The following is an 18,299-nucleotide window of genomic DNA, read 5'->3' on the forward strand; positions in this document are numbered from 1 at the left end:
GTTGTGTGTGTGTGGCAGCTTTTATTTCTGATTGGGCTGGAAAATGGGGTAAGGGAGGTTGCTTCCCACCTTGGCAGGACTGTGTTCCTGAGGAGGGATATTGAGGGGAAGCCCAGCTGGTTTGGGGAGTGATTCCTGGTTTTGTGGGCCCAGGTCAGACCTAATCTTCTGCATAACGTGCAAGTATGAGCACATAAAGGCACACGAGCGGGGAATGATGGCTGCCAAGTGGCTCTCAGAAGAGCTGGTTAATGTGGAAATCAGCATCAACACTCAACGAAGTGGTCCCTTGTGACCATCTTCCCTCCTTTGGATGCATCCCCTTTTTCAAGTAAAGCTGTGGAAACCCTGGAGCCCCAAATTAAACCTCTCCACTGCAGAAATGTCTCCCTGGTGGCTGACTTTGGGCACGATGCACAAGAGAACGTGACCTCCTTGTTTTACCTTATTTTTAAACCTGTCTAATGTAATTTTGGCTGTTCTCATTACTCGGTATCAAAGGCTGGTCCTGCTCTGAATCCTCCTAAGCATTTGGCCTCAGAAGTGCCTTTGGAAAGGGCCTTTCGCAAGCTCACATGCCATCGACAGCTATTTCACTTTTCACCTTTTTTAAGTGTCTTGTACTTGAGGTTCATTCCTGGTCCTGTTTAGAGATAGTGACTGTAAACATCATAAGTTAGTTTCCTTATAATTATTAGATCCAGCATTTTCCCTCTTCTTTCTTCCTTCAACATCAGTCTGATGTTTTCAATTTTCCTCTTGGGGAAGGGTCTCCAGCAAGCTAGAGACTTGCATTGTGCATTCCTTGGCACCTTTCTGCTGGTTCTGCCTGTGTAACAAAGGGCCTGGAATAAACATGCTACCCGACATTAGCAATTAAAATTTTCTATTAAGAATTTTTAATGTTCTTAGTGATCGCTGTATTTTTGTGCCCAAGTAGGGGATAATCTAAAAATAGATGATTGCCAGAATGCCTGAACTTCAAATTTTTCGAGAGAGGAAGAGATGAATATAAGCTTAGGCCAATGGTAATTCAGTGAGACAGTTTAAGAAATGAGAGTTGACTAGGTTAAAGGTTCTCCCATGTTATTTTTCTTGCCTCCAACACGAAATCTTTTACTGGCACTTACATTATTTTAAGAAGAAATATAAACGGCATTTCTTGAGTTTCTTGTGAGGTTTTAAAAAAGGGCATTGAGAGAATCCAGGTCTTTTTTTCCCTGGAAAGCCCAAGCTTCTGTTGTGGAAGCTCAAAGTTCCTCTGTGAGCAAGGAGTTGAATCTCCCACAAACCAGCCTGCAGTAGAGACCCTCATTTGCAGGCTCAGTGCTGACAGTCAGCGGAGCGAGGGGGACACGTGGCTCTCCCACTAGCCTTATATACCATCTCTTGGAGGGTCCCTCAAGACATCAAAAGGGATCTTGGTGCATTCATCCTGGGTATGGAAATGCAGCCTTAAGCACCATATTGAACCAGGAGTGTGCATGCCATCCAATTCCAAGCAAATCCCATGTGTTTTGCAGAATTGCAGTACCCCAACACGTGTTACTTGGGGAGATGCTCTGGCATGACCTGCCTGGGAATAAGCTGTTTCCCCCAAGCTCTCACTGCATGTCAGGGATGCCCAGCGCACCACTGCTCGGTGGGGACCAGGGCTGTGGCAGACCTTCTGTCTGGCTCACAGAGGGGCTGGCTCCAGCTGATTCCACATCAATGCCTGCAGCAGGTTAGCTGATCAGGGGATGGACATGCTGTTTCCAAACATCAGGGTGCTTGGAAACTAGGTGACTTCAATATAAGCTTACAGCACCTTTTAGAGAGCTGGAGAAGGGATATCAAGAGCCTGGCTCGCCAGCTGTTTGTTTTTGTTGCTGGGATACATTTGGTCCCAGTGTAAGGGCACAGCTTAATATGCTGTTTAGCAGGGACAGTTAATTTTTAATTATTAGTCCAGTTTAATATCATTACTTCAAAATCTCACTGCTTTAGCGGCTCAGCAGGGGAAGCAGTGAGGTCCCGCCTGGCTGGCAGGCAGCCCATGGAGCAGCCAGGGACAGAATCACCCCAGCCCTGGAGAGCGTCACCAGCAAATGGCTTCACGCTCACATGCCCCCAGCTGCAGGCACCAGCTGCCCTGCTTTCCACAGTACTGCATCGGAGAAGATCTGGCCACAGCCACAGTTGAAGGGAGGCATATTCTTGTTTCCTGGCACTGGCATGTGCTTCTGTGGCTCACTGACATGCTCATACCCTGGCTGTAATAGACCTTCACCCAGGAGCAAGCTTTGCAGGGCTTTGCTCTGTTGCTGCAAACCAGGCTCAGAGGAGCCATGCAGAACTGTCCCATCCGGAGAAAGCGCTCCAGGTCACCAAGTTGAGAGGCTGACATAAGGGATATAATGCATGGATACTGGGGAGAGAAGCCTGGCTTGGGGCCAGGCTGCTGCAAGCTTTGCCTTTGTAGCTGCAGCAGGGACAAGCACGTTCAGCAAAAGGGTAAAGGATCAGTCCACTTCAGCTTCCACATCAGAGATGCTACTGTAAGCATCTCTGAGAGCCCCAAACACAAGCTCTTACTTGGAACCAAAGAAAATTTGGCAATCCTGACATTTCCAGTGTTTCTGGGTGTGCTTTTTTTTCTTAAGCAAAGTGAGAAGAGAAAATAGTCATTACCATCTTTTGAAATTCATTAGAGCTACGTAAGAATACAAATCTTTCAAGGCCATCTCTCTCCTCACCCTGCCAAATGAAATACAAAATAAAACTCCATTGTTTTGCTCTTATATTTCTTGTGCCTTATGGCTTGAACCATCGATCTTCTTGGCTGAAGTCCATCCCAGTAAAGATTTAATTTGGGAACCACACTTCACCTCTCTAAAAATAAGGAAAACCGAGAAGAAGACCAATGAGGCTGTGCTGAATAAAAATCTAAAATGACTTCTCTGGGATCTCAAAGAAAATATGTTACCCAGAGAATGTATAACATCAAATATTATAAGCCTGCCTCTATGCAGCAAACACTTTCCTGGCATTTTAGCCCTGTTCTACAGTCTGGACCTTTTCCAAAGAGAGAGCAACAAATCATCACTCATATCTTTTTTATTTTTTCCCCTCAAACACTTAGTAAGAACCAGGCAGACACACAAAAATAAAAGACTGTAGAAAACATCTAGCCACTTCTGTTTGGTTCCCAATGTTTTTAAAGCATTTGAGTCAAACTATTACCCAGAAGTGACTGTCAAACTACTGCAGAACCAAAACCAGACAGATTTCCCCAAATGGGACAGAAATAAATCTAAGCACCCGTGACTTAATGGGACAAGACATGCAATAGGTGCTTTCACCTAGAAAAAGAAGAGAAGCAGCAGGATATAGAAGTTCTGCCCTTCTCAGATTGTATGTATGTATATGGGACCAAACCCCACATGATGCTGAGGGTCCAGATGCTCCTTACACAAACCAAATCCCGAGTTCACGCTGTGAGGACCTCACTGCAGCATGCAGCGGGCGGAGGAATACACAAAGCCTGGGGTCAGCACGTGGAGCCCTGCTCCGGGGGGGGGAATGGTGCCACCAGCTGCAAGCTCTCAGCTCTCTGCAGACACTTCTGCTGCAGAAAGCCCACGAGGCTGTCAGAGTGATGCAAAACTGCAAGGATAACAGCGCTCACAAAAACAGGGTCTCTGAATGGCTCTGGAAACCTTCTGCAGCACGCAGCTGGTGCACAGTGAAAAATGGGAAGTGCGGGAGGGAATAAATGAAAAGAAGTCCCTAACAAACCCAGCCACAGGGAAATTTGGCTGAAGAAACAGGAGCTATGCTGAGAATGAAGGTGTACACGGACCAATGGCAAAAATACCCCGGCAGCATTTTGTCAGGTAATAAACCTGAGCTTCCTCAGGGACCGTCAGTGCAGACCCTTGCAGTGGCAGCAGCTCTGCATCGCACAGGAGACTGCTCATCACTTCCAATGTTTGCAGCCCCCTGGGCTGCAGGGCTGGAGGCTGGGGAGCTGAAAGGCCCCACTTCAGCAGCAGCAGGGCTGGGAGCCTTTCCTTTCTTTCTCCCTGGCAAAAATATACCCTAAGTGTGGATAGTTACTCTCTGTTACTAAAATGTGGGTCTCGGCTGTAAAGCAGGAATGCCCTTTGAAAGGTGGCTGCATACCAGTGGCCTTTCCTCTCTCAGCACCCATCTTCCTTTCCACATATACTCAACATCGAAACTGCTGGGGGTTCACAGGAAGAAGACACCTGAGCCATCCTTGGTCCTCTGCCCCTCCTGGCTCATTGCAGCTGGAGAGCAGGAGCCTGAATGCCATTATTCCTCGTGATTGCTTGAGAAAAAGTAAAGAAATAGGGCTGCAGTGAAAGAGAGAGCTGTTAAACAGACAAGCAAAAGGTCTCTGGCAATGTCCATTTACTACAAGATATTAAGGATATTAAGCCCAAGCTCAGATGGCATTTGTGAGTCACTATGCACCTTCCCTCTCACGTTTTGGGATTGGTTTTTGGCTCCTGTAAGACACCAGCCTTCTGTTTCCAAGCACAAGTTTTTTCCTGACCCTGCAGAGCCCTTCCAAAAAGCCATTTGCTCTGCAGGTCATGTTCACCTCCTTGCTGCACAGGGAGGGTTTGCTGGCTGCTGGCAGGCAGCACAGGGATGTTTCCCTGGCTGGGAATGGTCCTGCCTTTACAAAATGGGTGACAGGAAGCCCTGGGGATGGCACTTGACTCCCAAGAGCAGCGACTGCAAGCTGGGCTCAGAGGTGGCTGTTTGCTGCTTTTGGTGGCCATCAGAGCCCATTGCAGTGGCCACTTGAGGAGGAGGACTGGCTGCGAACATAAGAAGACGGGCAGAGGAGTGACGGCTCCAGAGGCTCCTAGGGAGGCAGGGGATGGGGGATGTGCCTGTGCCTTACCCCAGGTAACAGCACGGGTTATTGTGCCCTGTAACCCGTGCTGCCTTTGGTATTTCACAAGAGCACTTACTCCTTTGGGGAAACAAAGGTCATTATTGTTCTCCAGGTGCACAGCTAAGCTGTGTTCCCTTCTCTCCGCCTGCGCCTCGCTCCACTGGGGCAAGTAAACTCCCTTTCTTGCACGGACACAGGCTGGAGTCATGAGAGCGCCCCATTCCCAGTGGGGTGATGGGCAAAGAAGCCATCAGGCAACAGGGCTCTGCAGATAATGGGGCAGCAGGGCCAGCATCCCATCTGGGCAGCAGGACTTCAGAGATGCTGGCTAGGTCCCCACCAGCATGGATGCATGCAGTGGGTCAGCAGAGGAGCCGACCAGGTTGGGAAACACTGGAGAGAGAGGGGATGTTGCTTCACTGTCTCAAGGCAGAGTTCAAGTTCACAAACCCCAGCACATCACCAGAGGTTCGGCACCTGAGATGGCATCGGTTGTGTGTTGCTCTGCCATTGCGCTCGCGCTTTTGTTTGCAAGACAAGAAAGGGGCAGGTCGAACACCTGTGCTGGCATGGCACGAGTATGGGGAACCCACACCAGGCAGCGGGCACAGCAAGTGGCCTCCCTGGAGGGGCTGGGGCAGTGGCTGGAGCAGTTCACAACACGCAGACAAAGCTGCTGGCAAGGGGCCCAGGAGCTGGCGGCCAGCCGGGGGGGGAAACAGAGAAAACCACTAAAACAGGCACAACCAGAGGGGGCCAGGCTGGGGAGGGGGAGCTTGTGGAGGCCTGCAGTCCTTGGCTGCCATGGCAGGAGGGCAGCAGGGAAAGGATCAGGTTTATAGTGCATCAGGGGTCTGCTGCGCAGGTTTTGATCCAGACTTGAGATCTGGGTCTGGGCTCGTCAGTGTACCTGCCCAGAGGCGACAGAGCCTTGTTGTGGGGAGTGAAGTATCTCTGCGGATCAACAACCCAAGGAGGAGGCAGGAAGCTGGGAGGAAGGTTCAAAGATCGATTTTCATTCTGGCAGAAGGGCAGGGAATGCAAGTGCTGCCTCTGAGGTCCTGGATAGCTCAGTATATGAACTGACAATCTGGAAACAAAGATGAGCAATATACCAAACATTTTTAAGAGATGACTCAAAGCTATGGACTCTTGAGGAGATCAGAAAGGACTGCAAGGGAAAGCACAAATGTGGCAAATGGGCAACCCCATGCGTTTGCCAAGGCTTAACTGGGCACGTGCAAAGTCAGAAAAGAGAAAACAAATTGCACATAAGTATTACAACGCTCCAGATGGTCTCTAGCGACTCAGGAAGGGATCTGGATGTCACACAAACCCTGGTTCCGTGTGTAGCTGCAGGTTAAAAAAACCCAGCACACACAAAATATTAGCATGCAGAAGGAATAAGGGGAGAATAATATGGAAAATATGATAATGCTATTATGTAAATCACTAGCGTGGCCTCTCTGGGAATACTGTCTGCAGTTCAAGTAAGCTTTTCTCAGAAAGGGCTGATTAGGGGCATGGCAAACTTGTTCACAAAGAGAGATCAAGATGATTGGGGTTGTTTGTCTCAGAAAGGAAATGAACAAGAGGAGATTGGCACGGAGCGAGCCAGTCCAGAGCTTCTGGTTTTCTTCCTGTTAATTCTATCGCTGTCATATCTGGTGTCACTGAGAAGTGCATGAAGTGATGTGGCTCTCCTCTGCCACACACGGTTTGCTCGTTCTCTCACCCTCTCCACCAGGGAAGGTATGACACATGTGGTAATGTTTCACATTTTGGTAGGATCTGGGGAGGAGGCGGTGGCTAAGGAGGAATCATTACTCCACAGAGTAGGAATACGGTAGAGGAGGCAAAAATGGGAAAGTGGGATCTGCACCTGGACAGGGGAGCAGGAGGTCCTGGCTTCAGGAGGCTCCTTCAATCTCCCCAGGAGGACCCCGGAGAGGCTGCCAGCTACTGCCCTTCTCCCAGAGCCCTTGACACCTCTAGACCAGGCCCTGGGGTTCCCCAAAGGTAAAGATAAGGAGCTTGGATTTGGTCAATTATTCAGTAAAAAGCGTCAGGGTAGTCAGCGGTACCTTCAGGCGAAGAAACCTGCTCTACTTACCCCACTCTACCACACGCAGCCAGCGGCGACCGCAACAGCCTGTGCTGCGGATGCCGGCGCGCTGCTGCAGCGTGCTGAACTCCCCCCGTGCTCACACGAGGCCGTTTGATGGCATTTAGGCCTGTCAAAGCCAGAGATACCAACAGAAAAGACCTTTTAGCGCTGTTCTGGGCCACGGGGAGCCCCCGAGGCCAACAGCCCAGCCTGTTTCACCACAGCTCACGAAGCCCAGGCTGCTAACTAGCCCCTCCATGGCAATGCAGCCCGGCTGCTGCACCCGGGCCACACCGTGGGGGTCGCACTCACTCCCTCATCCCTTCCCCACAGCCTTTCAGGGCGTCCCCGCCGCCTCATCACGAAGCGGTCACCCCCTGAGGGACACGGTCCCCTCAAGCCGAGCCCGCCTCGGCCCCGACCGGCAGCGGGAGGGGGCAGTGCCGCTCCCCGCCGGCAGGGGGCAGCCTCCGGGCGCGGGCGCGAGGCGCGGAGTGTCCCCTCCCGCTCGCCGTACGGCACCGCGCGGCGCCCCGCCGGTAGGGGGAGACAGCGCCGCGTCACCGCCCCGGCGGCCGGAAGTCCTCGGCTGAAGGGACGGTTTGGGCCCCGGCGAGCGAGCTCGATGATTGGCGGAGGCCGGGGTCGTGCCCCGGAAGCGGCGCGGCCATGTTGGCGGGTGACCCCGGCAGCGGTGCCGGGAGGGAGGTGGCGGCGGGGCCCGCCGGTGGGGAGCGGCTGCCGTGAGCGGGCCCGGCCCGGCCCGGTGAGTACGCGGCGCCGGGCCCCGGCGGCCTCCGCGGGATACACCCCGGGCCGGGGAGCGGGTACTGCGGGCGGCGCCCCACAGCCGCAGCAGGGCCCCATCAGGGAGCGCGTTATCCGCGGCGCGCCGTTAGACAGCCGCTGTCGTCCCTCCCCGGGCCGCGGAGGGTCCGGTAAAGCTGACTCGGATCCCCCTCTTGGTCGCCTCTCTCTAGGTCGCCGTCCCCGCAGCCGTCCCCCATGGCAGCGTGGTCCCGGCAGGCTGTGCTGACCCTCTACCGCGCTCTGCTGCGCCAGGGCCGTGGACTGCGCTACACCGACCGGGATTTCTACCTGGCTTTCATCCGCCGCGAGTTCCGCAAGAACCAGGGGCTGCAGCGGCTGGAGGACAAGGAAAGGCAGTTGGAGAAGGGGCAAGCTTTCCTGCAGAGCAAACTCGGGGGCCTGGTCTAGAGATTCCCTATAGCTTCTTTTGGCCCCACTGCCCTCCTCTTTCCAAATCCCCTCGCCAACCAAAAGAGATGATTAGCACTCCCTGCCCACTATTGCCTTGAAGAAGTCTGGAAGGTGCCTTCACAGGCACAGCAGGAGGGCTCTCCTGTTCTCCTTACAAATGCATTAGGTCACAGGTAGGTCATTTACAATGATACAACCACATTCTTCATGCTGCTATTACAGTTACCTTTGTGAAAGTGCCTAGGGATGAAGAGTGACTGGGTTCCTGGTTCATTCATCCTGAGGTTGTAGCTTGGTCTTAGGAAGACCTACGAACAGTTTTAAACCACCCAAGTCAGGCAGAGTCTGAACTTTTGGAACCAACTTAGAAAACAGATCTTGATTCAGATTGTAAGAGTTTTCATGTCAGTTGACTGAGGATCCACCTGTGGGTGTAGCGGTGGCAAAGTGTGTTTTACACGTGTCGTTGGCCAGGGAGACTCTTTAAATACCAAGATGAGGTTAAATAGGAGCTGGAGGAAACAAAAGTACATGTGTAAGAAAACATTAATGTTCATTGTCCAAACAAACAATTCTGGGAGTGGATGCTCTGAAGCTTCCGATTTGTTACAGACAAGCAGTTGGCCATCCCTGCATGGCCTTGTCTGTGAGCAAAACTACATGCGTTAGACTTAGAATAAGAAGATAAATAAGCATAAAAAGCACTGTGCTTTAAGAAGCACAAATTAAAAAGACCCGAATGGTCATAGAATTTTACATAATATACACGATTTTACTGCAAAATATTGCTGAGGTGCCACCTTCTTTTTTAAAAAGCATTAGGTGATTGCACAATTATAGAATCACAGAATGGTTTGGGTTGGAAAGGTCCTTAAGATCATCTAGTTCCAACCCCCCTGCCATGGGCAGGGACACCCCCCGCTAGACCATGTCACCCAAGGCTCTGTCCAGCCTGGCCTTGAACACTGCCAGGGATGGAGCATTTACTGCTTCTCTGGGCAGCCTGTTCCAGTGCCTCAGCACCCTCACAGTAAAGAACTTCTTCCTTATATCTAACCTGAACTTCCCCTGTTTAGGTTTAAACCCATTCCCCTTTGTCCTGTCGCTACAGTCCCTGATGAAGAGTCCCTCTCCAGCATCCTTGTAGTCTGCCTGCTTCGATCATTAGAAGCCCCGCATCAAATCTGGGATATTTTTCGTCAGATTATAAATGGAGCTGGAAGCAAAAGAAACACTGTCATTGCAGAGCTTGGTCAATACTGTTCTGGTGTGTCTGGGAATAAGCAGCTTTTCAAGGGAAGATAATTAAAGAGGCTGCAGAATTAGGTGGTCCTTTCCTATGGCTCTATGCTGAGAGCCCAAGAGCTGTGAGCATGGGGTGGAGAAGGGAGTGAACTGTTGGGGTTGTGTGTTTTGACTTGTTTGTTTAACACTCCTGCTCCTTCCAGGTGAGATGGCGGGCGCTGGGCAGCGGAAAGGGAAGAAAGATGACAACGGCATCGGCACAGCCATCGACTTTGTGCTGTCCAATGCTCGGCTTGTGCTGGGTGTTGGTGGAGCTGCCATGCTGGGCATCGCCACGCTAGCTGTCAAACGGGTGAGCATGTGGGCACCAGGGTGAGACCTGAGTACAGGGGTGCTGGAAAGAAGGAATGGGAAAAGCCCCAGGATGCTGGCACTAGGGTGGGTAAAATGCAAGTGATAGGGTCTTCATGACTTAAACTGTGCCTGGTGATGTTGCTTTAGATGTACGACCGGGCAATCAGTGCTCCCAGCAGTCCCACTCGCTTGAGCCAGTCGGGAAAGAGGAGCTGGGAAGAGCCAAACTGGCTGGGCTCCTCCTCACGCTTACTGACCCAGGACATGAAGACTAGCCTCAGCCGCTCCCTGCAGACCCTTCCCACCAATCCTTCGGCCGCAGACACAGGTAAGGAACAGGGGGATACTCCTGCATTACAGAGTCCATAAACCCTGTATTCATTTAAAGGACTGCAGGAAAGAGAATGCTCTGTCTAGCTCAGGGTTTTGGTATTTTTCTTTTAAGCAGGTCTGTTGGTAACTTCAAGAATTAAAGTCAGATTGGATAGTAGTGAATAATAGTCATCTGTTTGAATTCTTCATTCCTCTTATGGTTTTGAGCTTTATTTTTCCTCAGTCTTTTATCTTTCAAGCTGAATACTTAGCTGGGCAATCTTTCCTGATAAAAAGCCATTCCATTCCTTTCAAGCTCTTTGTTGCTGGTTTTGGACCATTCCAGTTTGTGGGTTTTTTTAAGAGGGGATTATGCAAATTGTGAATGTACTAGCATTTTATAACAACATTTTTGATACTACTTCTACCATTTTTCTAATAATTTCTGTAATGCTGTTTGCCTGTTTAGTGCTGTTTATCACTAAGTTAGTCTTCAACAGGCTATGAAAAGTGACCTGCAATCCTTCTTCTGTAAGTAGTAATAAGTAATAATATATATATTTACATATATAATTAATAAGTAATTTAGAGTCTCTTAGTGTTTGTTATATGTGTTTGCTTGTTTTTCTCACTGATTTTATTTACTATCCCTGGTCACTTCAGGAGATTTATACTTGGACATTTAAAATAAAAATTAGGATCAAGCTTTTAACTTGATTTCCAGATTCTCTGCAGGAAAGTCAGCTTCAGGATGGCAGTGGATTTTCTGCTGAGGATTAGGAAGAACTAGGCAGCTGTGTTAAATGGGGTCTAGATCATTTGACTGGAATCCCCAAAGATGAGGATTGAGGAATACAACCATTGATGGTGATGTCTTGTATTCTTGACTTAAAAATAACTTAAAATGGAAAAATAAGGGATTTTTGTTTCATGAACAGGCAATGAAGTCTGGTTCCCTGTGGTTTTGTGAGCCATTTCCTTTTAACACAAAACCTCAGATCTGTCCAAAGACTGCAGTGGGACAAGAGACAGCAGCTGCTGAGGTTGGGCGAGATGTGTTTGTGTGCAGCTTGGTCAGCCATTCTGCATGTGCTGCGTGGCCAAATGCCTGTTGCCAAACAACTGTGCGACAGCTGATTGCCTTAATGGGGCCACGGACTTGGGGGTTTCTCCTGCACCCGTTAGGTACCACAGCCCTTCCAAAGACCTCTTAGATATGTAATTCTCGTTGATAACTTCTGAAACTCTTGGTCCATATTAAAAGAATTCTGAAAGATAGATGGAAACACTGACTCATTTCTTTAGGAAACCAGACAGAAAAAAAGGGGCTTAGAGAATGTGTGCAGGTTAGACACTGCTTAATAATGCAGGCGGCAGCATGAAGCATTATATTGTGCGTAAGAGTGGGCTCTGTTTTTCGGTCAGTGAAAGCTTGAGGGAAGTTTGAGTTTGGGGCTATGATTGCCTGAGCTCTGCTGGCCCCAAGGTCTGCGCCTCATCATCCTGATAAGTGTTGGTCAGACTCCTAACAATTATTTAATTACACGGTGGCGCGATCTTCTCTGATCTTATACCCTAGTCAGGATAGGGTTTTGCTTATTATCTGTAAAAATTCATTATAATGTTAAAAACTTAATGAGATCATGATGGTTGTTGAAGAGTGTCTTACCCACTGGCCTGGCATCATGCTGAGAGCTTCTGAACTGGTAACAGTGCTGAATTTTTGATGTAATTGAACTGGGGTACTGCCCACATAGCCATTAACATCATGTACATGGAAGTAATTTTAGTCTTGTTCTAAATTCCAAATCTAGTAACTTGTTTTCATCCGGTTTGTTGCTTGTAGTAGTATCTTTAGAAGTTTCTCAGCACCTCCCTTTTGACTGGTACCTGTGTAAAGCATGCAAAATGTCTGCTGAAAGCTTTTTGAGACCTCGGAGGCTGCACCTCCACGCTGCAGATTTTCTTCTGCGGATCATTTCAGGGTGTAACACTGCAGAGGATCAACAGTTTTCCGTCTGTCTTGCAGACTTTTTCCGACCCACAAAGCCCAAGCCATCTGCCAAGAGGAGTCAAGTGGAGCTGAAAAAATCTCGCCTTCGCCTGTCTCTGCAAGAAAAGCTTTTTGCTTATTACCGAAGGAAGGTGGCTATCCCAGCGGATGAGCAGGCCCGGGCCAAGCAAGCAGCTGTGGATATCTGTGCTGAGCTGCGCAGCTTCCTACGTGCCAAGCTGCCGGACATGCCCCTGCGTGACATGTACCTCAGCGGCAGCCTCTATGATGATCTGCAGGTAATTCCTGGAGCCACATGATGGGTCATTATCCAGAAGGCTGATGAGGCAGGGGCATCTCAGGCTTCCCTTTTGGCAGTGCTGGCTCAGCACAGCATTCCTCTGTAATAAGGCTCCTGGTGTCGCCTTTCCCACAGCGGAACCAGGCATTTATTTCGGCAGTACTGTTTGAACAGGCGTGACCAGGCTGCTCTAGCACTGTCGGCAAAGCATTTGCTTTCTGCTGGTTTATTTCTCTGGATTATCTCAGCCCTTCTTTCCTTCCTCTCTGTCTCTCCTGTCAGCTGTTTGTTTCTTGCTGTTTCTCCAGTAGACCTCTGTTTTCTCTCAGTGCCTTCTGTCTCTTTCCACGTACATGATATTCCCCTAGAACTCCTGTGTATTCACGTAGGTTTTCCCTACTCTTTTTAATGACTGTGTGGATTGGACAGCAGTGCCTGCTGCATATGTCTCTGATGGGAAGATGTCGTAGCTATAGTGAGTGATTCAGAGGCACACTTTTTTGTTTGAGTCAGAGCTCTGGAATGGAGTGTCGAGGGTCCAGTGAAACTTAGATCTGGAGTCTTAATCACATGGGTGAAAAGGGATCTTTAATGACCTTTTTCTAAACAATGTGGCACACCAGGTGAGGGCAGTACCTAGTTGTACAGTGGGATAATTAAACCATGGCAAATTTAAGTTTGTCTAGAAACTTTATACTCTGCTTCCTGTTTGAAATTATCATGTGGTGGTGCTGTGCCCTGGGCCAGCTGCATCTCACATCCAAGGAGTGGACTTAGAGCAATAGGAGGCAAAATGAGTCATCTGTATGCAGTCCATGTTAGGTCCTGAAGTATTTAAAGATCTCTAAATAGGATATATCATATAAGCACTAGCTTGGGTTTTATCTTGGAGTTATCCCACTGATCATGGGAAATAGTCCTTCACAATGTCCTCTGACAAAAGGAGGCAGTGAATCCCATGCAGAGAGGAGAGTGAGACAGCTGAATCCTTATTCCATATTCCTTTGAACAGAAGGCTATCTAAAGGCGGTGAATAAAACTGAGTGTGGAGAGGGACAGCTTGTTCTTACCGACTTTTCTCTCTTGTGAAAGGTAGTGACAGCTGACCACATCCAGCTCATTGTGCCTCTGATGCTGGAGCAGAACCTGTGGTCGTGCATCCCCGGGGAGGACACTATCATGAACATTCCTGGCTTCTACTTGGTGCGTCGGGAAAATCCAGAGTACTTTCCACGTGGAAGCAGCTACTGGGACCGCTGTGTGGTGGGGGGCTACCTTTCCCCCAAAACTGTAGCAGACACCTTTGAGAAAGTTGTAGCTGGCTCCATCAACTGGCCAGCAATTGGGACTCTCTTGGATTACGTGATCCGTCCAGCAGCTCCCCCAGCAGATTTGACACTGGAAGTCCAGTACGATCCAGAACGGCATCTTTATATCGACTTCCTTCCATCCCTGACTCTGGGTGACATCATCCTTGTGGCCAAACCCCATCGATTGGCCCAGAATGACAATTTGTGGCGACTGAGCCTGCGGCCAGCAGAAACGGCTCGCCTCCGGGCCCTGGACCAGTGTGATTCTGGCTGCCGTTGCTTGTGCCTGAAGATCTTGAAAGCAGTGTGCAAGTCAAACCCAGCCCTGGGTCACCTCACTGCCAGCCAGCTCACCAATGTCATCCTGCACCTATGCCAAGAAGAGTCCGACTGGTCCCAGAATATGCTGGCTGATCGCTTCTTGCAGACGCTGAAAGGGTTGATCCGATACTTGGAGGCGGGAGTCCTCCCTAGTGCTCTGAACCCCAAGGTGAACTTGTTTTCAGAGCTCACCCCCGAAGAAGTGGATGAGTTGGGCTATACCCTCTACAGCTCTCTGTCAGAGCCAGAGGTCTTGCTGCAGACATAATGGGGCCTTACCTAGAGAAGTGTTGATAGGGTTTAGCCACAATGAACTTTGATTACCACAAAATATGTCTCCTCCACCTCTCTCTTTCTCTTTTTCTCTCTCTTTTCCCTCCCTCCCCCCCTTCTTTTTGGTTCATTATTATTTCCTGCTGTGGAGTTGGTGCTCCCACTGAATTTCTTGGTGCTACTGGTCCATTTCCACCATCTCTGCCCCAACAGGTACCCATTGGCTAGGGAAAAGAGCTAAAACTGCAGCTCTAAGATCTTCACATCAATTCTGCCAATGTTTTCAGTGTCTACCAAAAAAATAAACCAAACTATGCACTTCTTTTTCTTGTAGTACAGTTACTGCAGTTGAGTCCATTTTGGTCTGAAGAAGGTGGAACTGGGCTGGTAAATCCAGTGACAATTTCAGCAGACTTGTATTGAGATCCTTTCCTCCAGCCCGACTTTGCCTCATGTTTCTTTTTCCCTGCTGTACCACACTGTCTCCTCATTATTATTTTTTTTTTTTTAGGTCTTTTTTTGGTCCCTTTGACCCAGTCATGCAGGGCAGACTGAGGGAGATGTTTTGGATAGGGTTGTTTGTTGTATTTCTGAGGGGATAATGATGACACTGGCAGTATTTAGGACTGTAGAGCTTGGAATAGGAGAATGCCCAGGGATCTTGCTCCTAAAGATCCTTCTCATCCTTGGCAGGAGTAAGGGCTGAGGCTTGTCCAGTCTGCTGCAACACAGCCTCCAGTGTGGGCAGTTCTCACTGAATCCATCATAAGGGAGGAAGAAGCCTTTGTGGTCTGGCTGTGTGATGAGGCTGAAGGAGCAGGTCTTGCCATGCCTGCCTAGCCAGATCTGCTGGATGTTGCTGGTGGGAATGGCCCCAGGGAATGGAGAACAGGGCAGCTCCTTAGATGTCTCTGGCCTAGAGGAGGAGAGGCTGCTCGTGGGGGAGGGGTGGGAGACACACATGGGAACAGGGATTATTTTTTCATCTTTTCCCCAAGAGCTTATGGCTGTTCTGGTTTGTAGAGGGTGGAAGCAGGACTGCGTGCCTCAAAGGGCTCTGTAATAAGCACACGTAAGCCAGATTCTCACCAGCCATAAGTCTGTGAAGGTGATAGGACTGAACTGGTGTCATCAGCAAGGTTTGTCCCATACACTGATATTAGGGTACATATGCAGAGATGGCATTTGGAGATACGTTGTCTTTGGCATCTGCTCTCAGTGTGTGTTTTAGTCCCCTCCCCAGCCACCTCAGAACTGAGGCTGTCCATTCCCTTCCTCATTCCCATGCGCTGACTTTCCAGTGCTCCCAGTTTACAATTACTCTTAGAAAGCTGGTGAGGGCACACTTTCCTGTTCTGTTTGGATCTGTTGGTAATGCAGTTCTGCCCACTTCTGCTTACGGCTGCTGTCAAGCTGTTCTCCTTTTGCTTCCCTCCCATCTGCTGCTGACTGTGGTATGGGTTTCAGGGGGCATCTCCTGCAATGCTGGTCTCTCCTAAACTAGCCACATAGACACTCTGTATTCTTCTTTAAGCCTTCTGGCCTCCTGACTTCAAAAAGGGGGAGAGAGGGTGTCCTCCTGAGCCTGGGGCTCTCTCTCAAAAGACCAGTTCTCATTACAGAAACATACCTTTTGCCAGCTTTAGCACCTTTTTCCCCCTTGTTGTCCAGCCTCCCTCGCCAATGGAGAGAGGTACTGCACCAGCAGTTTGGAGGGAGCATGAATCCTTTTTTCTTCCCTTCCTCTTAGGGCTTCCCCCCTTTGGCAGAGAAGTTTCAAGGTGAGTTTCAGGAGTGGAACCACCGAGGGGAGTCTTTAGTCCTTGCTTTCTTTTTAGAGGCAATGCTGGTGAGATGAGGGAGGGAGCATCTTTCCCTGGACAATCCGTCCATTTTAGCCAGTGTGTCAGATAGTATTCCCTATACAGTGATAACGTAACACTGCATTTTAAATTATTTAATCCTTAGGGTACTGGTATTTTCTAGACTGCCAGATGCCTACTTTGAAGTCTCTGTGTGTGTATATAAAGTTTATAAGTGTATAAAAGGTTAACACAAATTCCGTTTGTATGATTTTGTGTTTTGTAAGTTTTGCAGCAGTCAGTGTTGGTCAGCTGTTGATTGCTCTTCACTCTGGTTCCCAGATTTTCTTCCCCTCTTCCTTTCCCTGCCCTCCACTGCCTTTCTGATGTCAGCCTTCCTAGCCTAAAAGCAGACAGATGAGACTTGGGGCCTATAGGCTACTGGGGGAAATTCCCCTTTCTTTTAATTACTTGAAGGTCAATAAAAATATTAAATATTTGGGTTGTCAGGAGTTCCCTGTAAGTTCATTTCTTCAGTGTCATCTCACCCCTCACTTGGCGCTGACCCCAATACCATGGTCTTCACACAGAATGTTGTTGAGCAGCAACATGATTTGGAATGATCAAAACTATAGATACAAAGAAAGGTGAGACATAAACAGGAGGAAGCCACTGTCTGAGCTGGCTTGTGTCGCATACATATCTGTATATAGAATTTTTTACACACGAATGCTTTTACTTCTTCCTGGCAACCTAATGAATTAATATTTTATGGCCATTTCTTGCTGCTATTGAGCTCAATTTGTGTATCAAATGGAGACTGAAGCTGCCTTCTTGCCTTTTCTGTAGCGTTTGCTCCACTCCACTTGAATCACTTCCATCAGTTCTTCCCTTCAGTTGTGCCCTCCTCTGAGCTAGCCACAAGCCTGTTCTCGGGAGGCAAATGCTCACTTCCTACAGGCAGCCACCCCAGTGGGTGGGCAATAGCTGCTCTGGCAGTGGCAGTCTCAGCAGAGGCCAAAGATGTAATGTGTCACAGGGACACTGCAAGTAGGCGTATTTCAAGAGTGGGGTCAGGCATAAGGGGCAACAAAGGCTGGGAAGAAGGAGTAGGGTGAGTCTTCAGAAAACTTACATAGTGCTGTACCCAGCCTGTGGGACAGAGAGACTCTTGCAGTGTCTTTTGAACCGGCACCTTTCAGTATTAAATGCAGTACATGTGTTGATGTACAGCCTGGATGGGTGTCTCACCTATAGGTAGGCTCCTTCCTAGTCAAAGCTATAGCACAGAGCAGGAGGACCTAAAGATGAATGTGAAGAGGGCAGCTCCCAGCCACCTTCCTGGCAGAACTGCTCAGAGACAAATTGATTGTAAGAGGCCCAGAGCCTGTGTTTGGTTGGTTGCTGCCTGGGCTCTAAAGGATGCTTCCGACGAGATTGTCGTCTTATTCCCTGTAACCATGGGGCGAGGACCAACCTGCTTAGCTGTGGGGTTTCACTGTTGCTGAGCTCCACTGCTAATCCTTCAAGTCAGATGGATTTCTTTTCCTGCACGTTTAAAAGCAATTGTGAAAGAAAGAGGCTGCTTTCTGCCTCCTGGTGAGCTGCCATCAGGGCCCTCACTCTTAGTTAGCATGTGGGTACTTGCAATGAGAAATGAACAGATAATGCCCCATCTCTCCCAGGCCTGGAGGCTGCAGGTTTGCAAAGGGGAAAGTCTAAGTGCATGGTCTGTGACAGAGTGCGTGAAATTCTGAAATAAAATGACTTTCCACAGTACCCTGGTTGTCTCTGGTGTGTTTATAAACAAAGGAGCATCTCTCAGCGCATCACCTTTACCCTGACGTAATTCTGCACCACACCAGTGGTGTGGTGTCAGTCTCGGCTTGGAGACTGACATGCCCCTTGCTGATTCACTTGCTTTCCCTTTGTGGCTCTCTGCAACTTGTCTTGAGAGAGCAGTCAGCTCGGTGCTGCAGCTCGCTGGCTCCTGGCAGCACTCGCACAAGTCACAAGATGATGCGTAATTATGGCGCTGCGCCTCCCATCCTTTCTCTGATAGCCACGTGCCTGGGCAGGCACCTGCTTTTCATGTGGCTCCTTAGACTCCACAGGCTTCCGTGCCTCTTAATATTAAACTTTCCT

At 49.2% G+C, this 18,299-nt stretch overlaps 1 protein-coding gene across 1 annotated transcript; it reads left to right on the forward strand.

Annotated features, from left to right (window-relative positions):
* Nucleotides 1-7,671: 7,671 nt before the first annotated feature.
* Nucleotides 7,672-17,933, forward strand: MIEF1 (mitochondrial elongation factor 1). Its single transcript, XM_030479825.1, has 6 exons — nucleotides 7,672-7,788; nucleotides 8,003-8,416; nucleotides 9,692-9,840; nucleotides 9,990-10,170; nucleotides 12,184-12,446; nucleotides 13,541-17,933. Exons 3-6 carry the CDS (start codon nucleotides 9,697-9,699, stop codon nucleotides 14,345-14,347), a joined length of 1,395 nt encoding a protein of 464 aa, XP_030335685.1. The 5' UTR covers nucleotides 7,672-7,788; nucleotides 8,003-8,416; nucleotides 9,692-9,696; the 3' UTR covers nucleotides 14,348-17,933.
* Nucleotides 17,934-18,299: the final 366 nt, after the last annotated feature.

Source organism: Strigops habroptila, chromosome 3, assembly GCF_004027225.2.
Source record: "Strigops habroptila isolate Jane chromosome 3, bStrHab1.2.pri, whole genome shotgun sequence".
NCBI classification, from domain to species: domain Eukaryota; kingdom Metazoa; phylum Chordata; class Aves; order Psittaciformes; family Psittacidae; genus Strigops; species Strigops habroptila.

Excerpts from the sequence above, each read along its gene's own strand:
- MIEF1 (XM_030479825.1), top strand. The coding sequence starts at position 9,697 with ATGGCGGGCGCTGGGCAGCGGAAAGGGAAGAAAGATGACAACGGCATC. Across the intron at positions 9,841-9,989 it reads CCACGCTAGCTGTCAAACGG|ATGTACGACCGGGCAATCAG; the intron begins GTGAGCATGTGG and ends ATGTTGCTTTAG. Across the intron at positions 10,171-12,183 it reads TCCTTCGGCCGCAGACACAG|ACTTTTTCCGACCCACAAAG; the intron begins GTAAGGAACAGG and ends TCTGTCTTGCAG.